At 39.6% G+C, this 13,368-nt stretch overlaps 1 protein-coding gene and 1 long non-coding RNA gene across 2 annotated transcripts in view; both read left to right on the top strand.

Annotated features, from left to right (window-relative positions):
- The window catches only part of LOC107722393 (uncharacterized), a 35,043-nt gene that overhangs the window by 9,596 nt on the left and 12,079 nt on the right, over positions 1-13,368 (top strand). The gene's annotated exons all lie outside the window — the stretch shown is intronic.
- On the top strand, positions 645-2,557 carry cebpa (CCAAT enhancer binding protein alpha). Its single transcript, XM_016530743.1, has one exon. It carries the CDS (start codon positions 864-866, stop codon positions 1,728-1,730), a length of 867 nt encoding a protein of 288 aa, XP_016386229.1. The 5' UTR covers positions 645-863; the 3' UTR covers positions 1,731-2,557.

Raw genomic sequence — 13,368 nt, 5'->3', positions numbered from 1 at the left:
ATAGGTTTCATGGTGCGTTTTAATGCAGGCGACTGAGTGTTAAGGCAATAGCAATAATGTTTTCTTTTTTGTTCAGTCTTTCGTTCTTTCTCTCGTTTATGCCACAAACCAACATTTTTTTTTACCAATTATATAATGACTTTTCTAGTTTAGCATTTGTATTTCATTCATATAATATCCGTTAGATATAATGTCCGTACCCGTTTTGCCATTGTGATAGGTCTCATGCCAGTTTAGTCTGCGCTCAATTTTTCCCTCATGCATTGAGAATTTAAAACATGCATTTTAGTTCCCACCTCCAAAGGCTGCTACAATAGTAGACCCATTAAATCTCAAAATCGAATGAGCAATTCATATGCAGTGCCAAAAACATAAAACATTATAAGAACATTATTGTTATTATTTTATGAAAAAAAACATTATATTATGATAACTTTTTATCAGTTATATGAAACGATCGCGTACTAGCCTATTTCACCTATAATTCAATAATAATTGACATTTGTAAAGACCAGGTCGATATCAGTGCGTGCGCTGAGCCCTCGCGCAAAGATCACGCTGAGAAGCGTTAGGACCCAGAGCACACCCGCCCTCCAAACTCCAAACCATATATAAGTGCACTCAGAAAAGTACTTGACAGATGTGAAGCTCTCACGCTGAGGGTGTAAGTGTCATTTTACAGGAGATCTCGTGTGGTGTTTCAGCCTTTACACTCAAATCCATTTTACGGCCGAGTACACAGCCACGACAGGCTGCGCGCTCGCCTGTCCTGAGAACTTGGAGCCAGCGCGGCTTTCTCCGGTACTGCGAACAAGCTGGATTCCCGGAGCTCTTCACCATGTCTGGCGGGCTTTAGATACTCCATGGAGAAAGCAAACCTCTACGAGGTCGCCCCACGGCCACTGATGACCAGCCTTGTACAGAGTCAGCAAAACGCCTATACCTACAAAGACGCCGCTGGAGACCTGAGCGAGATCTGCGAGAACGAGAACTCCATCGACATCAGCGCCTACATAGACCCTTCTGCCTTCAACGACGAGTTCCTGGCTGACTTATTCCACAACAGCTCCAAGCAAGAAAAGCTCAAGCTGGCGAGCGGAGACTACGAGTACCCCCACGGCGCCAATGGCACACCGGGGCCCCCGCAGATTTACGGCTGTCTGAACGGCTACATGGATTCCTCCAAACTAGAGCCCATCTACGACAGCCAGGCGCGAATGAGACCCGTGGCCATCAAACAAGAGCCCCGGGAGGAAGATGAGCTCGGCCACTCGATGCCCCCCACATACCACCACTCTCAACACCACGCGCCGCATCTGTCGTACCTGCAGCACCAGATCGCGCACTGCGCGCAAACCACCATGCACCTCCAGCCGGGTCATCCCACACCTCCCCCGACGCCCGTACCCAGTCCCCATCACCAACACAGCCACCTGCCTGGGGGCTCCATGAAGATGGGCGATCGAGGGAAATCCAAGAAACACATCGACAAGAACAGCACCGAGTATCGGCTGAGGAGGGAGCGCAACAACGTAGCCGTGCGCAAGAGCCGGGACAAGGCGAAAATGCGCAATGTGGAGACGCAACACAAAGTGATCGAGTTGTCGGCGGATAACGAGAGACTGCGGAAGAGGGTAGAGCACCTCACGCGTGAACTGGAGACCTTACGGGGCATCTTCAGGCAGCTTCCCGACGGCTCGTTTGTCAAAGCCATGGGCAGCTGCGCCTAACAAAGCGAGCTGGACTTTTGAAGTAACTTTTGCGTGATATTTACGTCTGCTGGATAAACGCTGACACATTCTCAAAGTGTTTCTATAGGAGCCAGGCAGCTGCGGTAGCCTATACATGTGCCTTTTGTACAAAAACAAACGATAAGCTCATCTCTTCACACATTTGGACTTGGCTTGTTGTAGGTGTAGTCCTGTTAAGAATGTGTGTGTGTGTTAGCTACGCGAAACATTATCTGTGCAGCTAATGGGCATGACTTCACCCTGTCAATCTACTTTTCATGTTAAGTTACCAGCTTTCGTAACCCCCACCCCCCACCCCCCAAACTACACTTTGTAGCGACAAAAAACCTTTCCTGCCATAGCAGACTGTATTCCCAACACACCTGTTGCTGCATAACATCCACTGTATGATATTGTTGATTTAAACTTTTTGCAGGGGGTGGGGTGGAGTTGTTTCATGGACGGCAATAGACAAATGCCAAAGCATAGGACTGGAATTGGTTTTTACGGTGGTAGGCTAATTGTCATTCATAACGCAGACTGTATGCACTATGTCGTCCACGCTCAACCTGATGAAGCGCATTGCATTGTGAACATTTTGCCATGATTTGGGTACTGATCTGTAAAACGCCTGTCAGTATACGCTTTTAGAGTAAACGCTTTGTATTTATGCAGTATGATTGATAAAAATGTGAAAGGGTGCATATCTCTATGCAATGTCTGTTGCTGTCATGAGAATAATTCCGGTGGACGATCACCGTGTGCTTTCTCACTGGTTTTGCAGTGAAGTCCTGTCTTGCTCTGTAAGCGTGTGCATTTCATGTGAACTTGTTGGAAGGACATATGATATGAATCAATGTTCCTCCCAGGATTTGCGTATTTGAGTGGTTCCACAGTGTTACTCGTACATGAATTATAGATCTTTTCACAGCCTTCACAGTTGCACTAAATTGACATGTGGTTTGGATTCCCCTCTCTTTTCTCTCTCTCGCCCTCGGTCTATGTGTTATCTGCATGTGTTTTTGTGTGAGTGTACCTGGGGGGTCTATAAGATTGAGGATGATGGCTGAGGAGTTCCACATGTCTTTTCTGAGTGAAATGATCTGATGAGATTTTTGTGGTCATTGTGGATTCTGCTGTTTTGGACTGAAAACAGAGCTGTCCCTCAGGGCAGCCCGTTATAATCAGATACAAATTAGAATTTCATCTGAATGAGGTCAATCGAGTGATTTCAGTTCACTTGCAAAAGAGATTTAGTAGCTTGAAGTGACTTTCAGAGATTTACTAGCTTAAAGTGGCAGCTATCTTTATTTTTCCCCACATTTTGGTTCAGAAGATGGCTCTGCCTTCGGCCTTCTCTGCCAGTGTTCACAGATATGTGCCCTGACGGGGTTAATTTTTGGGTCAATGATGTGTCCAAAATGGAAAGAAAAGGAAAATCTTTTAAAAATCTAGTTTAAAACACATGTTGGTTTAATATGGTGTTGCACCACTTTCGAGAAACATTTCAGTTTAATGAAGAACAAAATTCTTATGAAATTAATTAAGAAAATGTCATGTATAGTGTATAGTGTAGGTTTGGGGTTGGTAAAGGTAAAAAAGGGGAAAACATACACTGCAATTTAAAAGTTTGGGGTTGGTAATATTTTTGAAAGATGTTTTTCAAAAGAAATGCTCACCAAGGCTGCATTTATTTGATGGAAAATACAGTAAATGTTGTGATAGTATTGCAATTTCCAATAACTCTTTTCTATTTGAAGATTTTAAAATGTGAATTAATTCATGTGATGGCAATGCTGAATTTTCAGCAGTTTTCAGTGTCATTCTAATGATGATCTATATAATAAGAACATTTCTTATTACTATCAGTGTTGAAAACAGTGTTGCTGCTTAATATTTTTGTGGAAACTGTGATTTTCATAATTATATAATGAATCGAAAGTTCAAAAGAACAGTATTTATTTGAAATAGAAATTGTCTGTACATTTTTATCGTCCATTTTAATTGTTGCATCCTTGCTGAATAAAAAACGTCACCACATTTTACAACCTGAACTAACTTTGTCTTGTCATAAAAAGGTCAAACAATCAATTTTTTAGATTAATTGTGGAAACGGGATTTTTTTTTTAAATTTGCATTTTTTATTTTTTTGTTAATTCATAGATAGGACAAAAATGAGCATCACATTTTTTTCTTCTTCGTTGTAACTTTTATGATCATCAGTGGACACAAAGTACTTTAGGTAATTTCCAGTGCTGTTTCTCTCACTCTCCCACAGAACAGTTTCATATTAACATGCTTTCTTGAGCTATCAGTTCACTATAAAATTATACAACCAGATCAGACATGAAAGCCCCTTTACAGTGAAGCTTTTATTGCATCTATAGGGATTTCTGAGAAGCACTTGCTGTATTACAGAGTGGTCCGTTGGTATGAAGCCATACCTCAAATGTGGCTGTTTATGTACATGGTCAAGCATAGACTTGAGTTTAGGAGAATTTGGACGATGGCTTGTGAACTTGTCACTAAAACACACGTTGTCGATTTTGACGTGAAAGCACGCAGTTCCACATATGGCGCCAACGTAGCCGTTTCCAACTGTTGCCTTCAGATCAAGAAGCTATGTCGGGAGAGCTCGGATTTCGCGTGTGTGAGTTTTGAGACTTGTTTCAAGTGAATATTTCAAAGCCATGTAGCTCTTTAAGCCTCAGCTTTTTTGTGCCTGGCAGGCACAGAGCATTTCTTTCTCTGTGGGTAAGCCTCCTCACTTTCAGAAATCAAACTGTACCGTAACCCACCAGCCGTCCCATACATCCAGAGGGTCCCCCTCTTCAGCACGCCGAGGTGTCAGAGCCCCCTCACACATAACCGTTTTTAACGAACCTGCCAGCCCCGCTTCTGACCACATTCTGCCCCTGGTTGCACGTAGCTTTGTGCACTTAGCCCCTGGGATTTCAGGGGTTTTGGATTATGGACTAATAATCTGAGCAGGATCCTGACTGAAGCACGTGGGTTGTGGATGTTTAGAGTACTCCGCTCCCTGTGCTCTGTACACAGCAGGGGGGCAGCGGGATGCCTGCTCATGCTTCGCTCAGCATGGATGGAGAGGAGAGGGGGAGAGAGAGTGAACGAGGCACAGCCATGCTCAATTTGAACTGGGGAATGCTGAATTCTGTTAAGGACTGCATCCCAGAGCTCTTACATGGTTCACTCTCATTTATGAGGAAAGGCAGAGCGAGGTGGTCAGGGATTTTCTGCTCTTGCTCTGATATCTGGAGTTTGGAGTCGTGGGCACTTTATAATACGTAACCATGGAGGTTTCCAGTTCACCTTTGTAACCTCTGGGTCTTCACAGTGGCAGTTCTGTGTTTAATGTTTTCTTTTTTTTTTTGTTAATTGAAAACACACACACACACACACCAGCACCCACACACACACACACACACACAGTTGTTTGGCATAAAAAATAAAGGACTAACAAGAAGAGATCGTCAAGATAAATCACTTCAGCAGTTTTGCTTCGAAAAGACTGTAAATGAATGTGAGTAGAACATACCAGATGTTAAAATACTTTAGCTTTTTGATACAATCAAATTTCTAGAACCACCCAGATGGGCTGTATGATTAATACCTTGAGTATGCAGTCTTGTTGAGCATTTACCTAGCAGGGTGGGTTGCTATTGAAAGACCAATTAAAATTGAATGAAAAAAGAACGATAAATAAATATATCAATGTTTAATAAATACATAAATAAATTTAGATATTGAATATGATCTTAAAATATATATATATATAATTTTAAATGATGATCATTATTATTAATAACAAGCATTATTTAAAATGATTAATATAATAATCATAATAATAATAAATATTGTTTAAATAATAGTAATAAATTATTTTATTACTATTTATTAAATTAAATTAATAATAATTTTGTCAATATTAATACATGTATTATTATGATAATACATTTAATTAATATCAATTTAATATTTGATTTATAAATAAATTATTTTATTTGTTGTATAAATTATGATTTACACTATTACATTATTTTACTTTATTTTGTTACAGTGTAATTATATAATTACTGAGTAATATTAATTAACAACGTGTACTTACTATATGGTTAGGGTTAGTATTAGGGTTACTTGCATGTAATTATTCATAATTTATTGTTATTATAATAGCAAGTACATGTAACAAGGACACCTTAAAATAAAGTGTTACCTAAATGATCATTAATGTCAATTAATATTATTATCAATATCATCATATATAAATATATTTTTACATCTCTATTCTTTTCTTTATTTAAAATGACTCTGGCAAAACTGATAGTTACTTGATTGTAAAGGTGATGAACTGTTGACTAAAGTTGATTCTGGCCCTTGCTTTGTCCTTGTTATCAGTATGCACCATGGTAAACTGCCAACAACAGACAAAGGATCTGAGGATTTCTCTTACTGGTTTATTGGTTGTTGTTGGGTTCCTGTCCAGTTTATAGTGTTTCTGGAAACCACACTGGAACAGATGTTTACAAAACTTACAACGGTCGACTTGACCAAATTTTAATGACCAAAACAACAACAATTACTTCTAAATAACTGTCAGTTTTTTCTTTCAAATGCCCCCAATTTTATAGGTTTTGTCACAACAGGATAGCTTTATAGTTAACAAAGCTGCATGTTTGTAGGCAGGTAGAAATTTGCAATAGATGTCAATAAAAGACTAGAAGATATGATGTTATCTGAGCATGTGATAACAACTGTAGCCTATAATATTATTATTCTTATTTTGTGAAATTAAATGCACATGAAATTGCCACATGGAGCACAGAGCCAGACGACCTGGGACTAAACTCACTGCAGGCCCATTTAGGTTAATATATGCATGAAGTCTTTCTTTTCTCTAGGCTGGAGACTCTCATTGCCTTGAGCTGAGATGAAGACGAGCCCTTGGCTAAGATCTGATATGAACAGAGCCTTGGGTGAACACTAAACACAGTTCTTCATGTTAATCTCCTCGGCTGTGGAAAGTCATGTGTCTGCTCTCTCCCTCTGCTGTGCAGATAAAGTAATTAGGTACTTCCTGTGTGTGTGTCTGAACGTAAAGTGTTAAAGCACACAAGCGTCGTAGAGCTCCTCTTAATAAATTTGTGTGTTTGTTTTCTCTGCTTACATTGATTGATGGTATTGTTTTAAGCCAGGAAGGTTTTGGACTGCTCCACCATTGTTTCAGCTCTTTTTTCCCCCCTCTCTGTCTCTAAAGGAAAGAGCGAGAGGGAATATTACGGATGGGGGAAGGGGGTGTAAGAGAGGAATTAAAAAAGACAAAATGTAGCATTCTTCTTGTTTATTCACTCAGTGTTAAAGCTGTTGAAATCTGGTATGTGGATTTTTCCCTCTCTGAGAGGTTTTGTGGGTGCTGGTTTTTCACAGTTTGCCTTTGGCATGAGGCTGGTGTGTGTATGTTCTCTGAAGCGTGCCAGTGTGTTTTGTGAGTGTGTGTGAAAGCAAGAAACAGATAAAGATAGAAGGAGAAAGAGAGGTGAAGGAATTATGAATTATCCTGCCCAAGCATATACTGACCACAACCACACAGCCGTGTACTGGATTCTGCTTTTCCCTGCAGTCTCGCATATGTGTAAGTGCATGTCGGACCCCCAGGACGACAGAGAGGGGAATAGCATCTCTGCTCTCTCACCACCGTGGCTCAGAACCGGGTATGGAATTTACAGTTCTAACAAAAGCCATTCCAACACTTTTTCGTCCCCTTTTTTTAGTTTACGACTATTATTCTTACAAGATGTTTTAGGTTCTGGTCATCCTTGCTGACACAAACCACAGTACTTATGATTATTCTTTTCTTTCCTCTTCTCTTTTCTTTTTCGATGCTTGGAATGTTTTGGGAAAACAGAATGCAACAGTGCTCTGATGGTGGTCTGCTTCAGTTAGGCTTGTCTAGGGTGTTAGCCACCAAGAACATACTGAAAATAACCCTCTGTGAGGCTAGGTATGTTATTTTAGGGAATGTCCATTTTATATGATGGATATATGGAATTATGACTGTTTTTTCTCTTTCTCTTGCTCTCTCTTTCTAATGACCTCATGCAATCACACATTTATTGCTTCAGGGATTCAGCTCTGCAATTCTCAGTCCTCTCAACACGCTGCATTTACATTTATTCATTGAGCAGACACTTTATCCAAAGCTGTTTACAAATGAGAATTATTAAAAAAGAACAATTCATTTAAATTGTGGTGCTTAGCAAAATCCAGTACCAGAGTAGTACAATGCTACGGGCCTCTAAATATATGTGACCCTGGACCACAAAACCAGTCTTAAGTTGCTGGGGTATATTTGTAGCAATAGCCAACAATACATTGTATGGGTCAAAATTACAGATTTTTCTTTCATGCCAAAAATTATCAGGATATTAATTAAAGATCATGTTTTATGAAGATGTTTTGTAAATTTCCTACAGTAAATCTATCAAAACTTAATTTTTGATTAGTAATATGCATTGCTAAGAACTTAATTTGGACAACTTTAAAGGTGATTTTAACTAAAGGTGGTAACTAGGATTTACACAAGCTTCAGTCTGGATCCAGAACACCTGAGAGAGATGATGCCACCCCCTCAGAGGACCTCAGATGATGCCAACCCTGAAAACACTTACAGAACTACCACATTTTGCTATAAGTTTGTACAGTCAACTGTAATTGGTATTACTGGAAAGTGGAAGCATTTAGGAACAGCAGCAACTGTCAGCCATGAAGTGGAAGACCTTGTAAAGTCACAGAGGGGCTGGTCACCGACTGCTGAGGCGCATGCCGTGTAAAAGTCACCACTGCTCATTACATAAGCTGAAGTGTTCCAAACTTTCACTGGCATTAATATCAGCACAAAAAATTGTGCGATGGGAGCTTCATGGAATGGGTTTCCATGGGCAAGCAACTGCATGCAAGCCTCACATCACCAAGTGCAATGCCAAGCGTCAGATGGAGTGGTGTAAAGCATGCCGCCACTGGACTCTGGAGCAGAGGAAACATGTTCTGTGTGTTCTTGGCAGTCTAAAGGGCGATGAGTTTGGTGGATGCCAGGACAGCATTTCCTGCCTGACTGTACTGTGCCAACTGTAAAGTTCAGTGAAGGAGGGATTATGGTGTGGGTTCTACAAGGTCTGGGCTAGGCCTCTTACTGCTTCAGTATATCAAGACATGTTGAACAATAATTGTTTTGGGGATGGCCTTTTTCTATTCCAGCATGACTGTGCCCCAGTGCACACTGCAAGGTCCATAAAGGCAGAACTTGACTGACCCACACAGAGCCCTGACCTCAACCCTGTCGAACACCTATGGGATGAAATGGAATGGAGATTGCAAGCCAGGCCTTCTCATTCAACATCAGTGCCTGACCTCACAAAAGCACTGCTGGAAGAATGGTCAAAAATTCCCAAAGAAACATTCCAAAATCTTGTGGAAAGTGTTTCTAGAAGAGTGAAAGCTCTGATAGCTGCAAAGGGTGAACAACTCTGTGTTAATGGTCCATGTATATAGAATGCGATGTCATTAAAGTCCCTATTGGTGTAATGGTCAGGTCCCTACTTTTGTCCACGCGTGAAGTTCTTTAAAAATCTAAAATAGCAGAAAGATAGAGGAAAAAAAAAAATATATATATATATATATACAGACACACAAGTGGTTAGAAGTGTACAAACTGTACAAAAGAGTACAAACTGAATTTTCTATCCCCTTACCCTAAACCTACGCCTCACACAAAACTTTCTGCTATTTTAGATTTTCAAAAAGATTTTTTGCGGACCAAACAATGTCCCAGGATTTTGGATATTGCCATTGTTGTGGGGACATTTTGTATTTGGAATTCAATTCTAATTTTTAAATGTTTTTCAAAGAAGTCTCTTATGCTCATGATGTCTGCTGTTATTTCATCAGGAATGCATTCAGAACTGAAATATTGTTTAAAATGTAATTTTTTCCTGTGATGGCAAAGCTGAAAGGTCAGCGGTCATTACTCCTGTCTTCAGTGTCACGATGCTCCAGAAATCAATCTAATATGCTGCTTTGCTGCTCAATTATTACTCAATTAAAACTGCTAAACAACACTCCTTCGCAAGTGTAAGTAACTGCTTCCCAAATCTGAATTGGCAAGCTGATATTGCTGTGTTTAAACTGTTTTTGGTGTTTAATGATGTACTATTACAGTTACAGTGAGTTTTTACATTCTTCTAAAAAAGGTCAGACTCAAGGTGTTTTGAAGAGTTTCATTGCCTTCACATGTGGTTCAGAGGGGCTTTCACACTTAGTGAGTCACAAGTTCTGCAGAGTGTGAGAAACCTCATGAGCCTCGCTCAGAAAGTGGTTTCACACAGGTCACCACAGTCCATACAGACCATCTGCAGCCTGTAGGTGTCATTTCTTTATAGCGATGTCTGAGACAATGTGTGTGTTCTTGCTCTCTTCATCCCTACAGAAACGAGTTGATCAGCATCATTTCCCACCTCTCGAGTCTTGTAAACTCATCCTCTGGTTGAGCGTAGCGCATGTTTACATACTCCACTGTTTTTATGTTTGTCTAATCAAACAAAAGGAAGTGGAGAGAGAGAAACAGCAACATTCCCTGTCCACGCTGTTTACTTGATCTCTGAAGAACTGTTCATAAAATGACACATGAAATATTTCAAAGCTTGACTAGAGACAAATAACTCCAGCCTGACCACAGAATGTCTAGCTGTTTTGTGTATTTTTGTGGGTTATTTTTTTTGTATTATTTGTAAAGTGTGTGTGTGTGCCTTTGGTGGGCTGTTTAGCTGTTTTGGGTTCTGTCCCTTTGTCCCCTTTTGAAGGGCATAAATATTCAAGAGAGCAACAAAACAAAAAGGGACAAAACAGTGTTGACATACCACAGACATGGACATGCATTCAACACACAGGCTTTGGGCTCGGATAAACTCTGGGTTGTGGGGTTGTTAGGTCATAGTGTGTTGAACGAGGTCACAAATACTGACTGTTTTTTTTTTTTTAAGAAATTAATTATATTAAGTAAGGATGCATTAAATTGATCATAAGTGACAGTAAATGCATTTCTATTTTTTATATATATATTTCTATTTTAATTTGTATTCATCAAAGAATCTTGAAAAAATGCTCTACAAAATATATAGCAGCACAACTGTTTTCAACACTGATAATAATAAGAAATATTTAAGTACCAAATCAGCATATTAGAATGATTTTCTGAAGGATCATGTGACACTGAAGACTAAATGTCACATTCAGCTTTGCCATCACAGGAATAAATTACATTTTAAAATATATTAAAATAGAAAACAGTTTTAAATTGTAATAATACACAATCACAATCATACTCTTTTTACTGTATTTTTTTATCAAATAAATGCAGCCTTGGTGGGCATAAGAGACTTTCTTCAAAAACATTAAAACATCTTACTGACCACAAACTTTTTCAAATGTATTAAATATGATGAAGATATTCAGTGTATACAATTTTATATAAAATATATTTTAATTGTTTGAAACCATTTTATTTTTTTTCTATTTTCAAACAAATCTTGTCAAACCAACATGTCAGCTGCAGGACACAGAATTCAGAATTTGTCTTTGAAAAACATAGAACTGTTGTGACACTTCATAATACTCTTCTAAGGTTTCTTTATCTCTCTTATTATGTCTTGTCTTTTGTTTTTGTCTCTGTCTTGATCAAAGTGTTTGTGTAAGTCTCCACCCTCATCCACTTGCTCTGACAAACAAATCAGTCCCATCTCTCCTGCATTAAAGCTGTTGCTATGTTTAGCCTGAAACTGGGCTTTAGCAAATAAACCCCATGGGTGACTAGCATCTCCAAACAAAAAAAGATGACAGGAAGAGGTGTATGGAGTAACTAAGGATCATATGACTTGTTTGGATCATATTGGATTTATCCAGCAATTGTTTGCTCTTCTTAAACACCACCCCTTACCAACAGCTTGATCTCATTTTAGCTCTCTACATATCTAGTTTGAGAGTATATTTAGTTAGTTAAAACCTTTATCCATCTTTTTTTCCTACACCAGGCTTGCTTGATACCTGTGTCCTGCAGCTGACATGTTAAGACTATCTACAACATTAATAATGCTTGACCTGTACTGTAGCCAAGACCTTCCCTGTGACCCCCCCTTCTATGACTCTTCGTATTTGGCTTCATATTTGTACATCTTATTACAAGTTTGGAAACAACGGACAAACATAAGTCAAACTCATGGACAAGTTGGTTGTGGTAATTTTGGTTTGGCTATGATGTGCAATAGTAAGTGATTCAGAGGATCTTGAGCTGTGCCGATGTCTTATTTCTGAATACTTTTCTTTCTAATTACATAATTAGTCACCTAATGGGAGTTGAGGAACTGATTCTAGACTAAATCCTGCCAGAGATTTAATACCCAGCTAAGTCTTAATACCCAGTTAAGAGTCAACATATGCAGTAAAATCCATCCTGGCCCAGTTTTGTCTTAAAACACTTAAATGCCAGGTCATGCTGACTGTGGGAGTGAGAAAGAGGTAGTATAGAAGTTGTGGAAGAGTGATAAATGCGGCATGGGACAGGTAAGCGAAAACACATATTTCAGGTACAGTTGAGTTGAACAGTTTTGTTAATTCTGAACAGTTCTCTGATGATTCAGTGGTTTCAGGTACGGAGGTAGTGAGTGTTTTTGTGTATGAATGTGTACTTTAGTACTGTACATTTAGTTCTGGAACTAAAGCGGTGCGAAAGGCCCTTATGTTTGTATGTGTGGCGGGATGAGGGTAGAGGAATAGGGGGACACACCTTAACCTCCAGTGTCGACTCATTCAGGCTGGATATTACACTTTGGGACGCACACAAACATGCGCTTAAGCTTACATGATTATTGAGATGTATGCATAAAAACCCACCCACACACACCCTGTTGTGTTAATCTGTATTCATTGCGTGTGTGTTTTTGTGTCTCACCTCAAACAGCCCTATAGTGCTAATGGTTTTGTTGATTTTAAACTATTTAGTCTCAATCTGATGTAAGGAGAGCACTCTTTGTAACATAATAGTCTTTGATTAATCAAAGGTACACAAGTGCACACACTCACAATCATGCACGGTGCTCTCTGGATCACACACACACCTTCATTAATGAACATTAGTGTTGGGCTGTGTTTCGCTGTAGTTATCTAAGTGAGATGCTATCAGCCATCTCCGAATGCCATAAACTCACACACTTGGAGTTCACACTGCTCTCTGCAGACCCTGTTTTCTCAAACAACACCCCCACAACACACCGCTGATCACTCACACATACACACACACACACACACTTGGTCCTCTAGCTTTGATAGCTGCCAGATGTTGAGAGTCGAATCAGTCGCTGTGCTTCGGTACACTGCTGTGGATATCTGTCCTAGCCTCGGTTTTCTCCAGATTTAGTGCATACATGTAAACACATTCAGTCAGCCGTTAGTATGCTTTATGACACTCACACATTTGTAGATACAATTTAGTACACGTGCCCATAAAGCTTGGACATTAATGTTGTTTTTTTAGTGTGTGTAAAATGTTGATGCACATGTATGTCCTATCACT

This window comes from Sinocyclocheilus rhinocerous, unplaced genomic scaffold, assembly GCF_001515625.1.
Source record: "Sinocyclocheilus rhinocerous isolate Xijiao unplaced genomic scaffold, SAMN03320098_v1.1 scaffold1115, whole genome shotgun sequence".
Taxonomy (NCBI): Eukaryota; Metazoa; Chordata; class Actinopteri; order Cypriniformes; family Cyprinidae; genus Sinocyclocheilus; species Sinocyclocheilus rhinocerous.
Note: the sequence above shows the minus strand (reverse complement) of the source record. Positions and strands in the feature narration are given on the sequence as shown.

What these genes read in the sequence shown, in the direction of transcription:
- cebpa (XM_016530743.1), top strand. Translation starts at nt 864, where the DNA reads ATGGAGAAAGCAAACCTCTACGAGGTCGCCCCACGGCCACTGATGACC.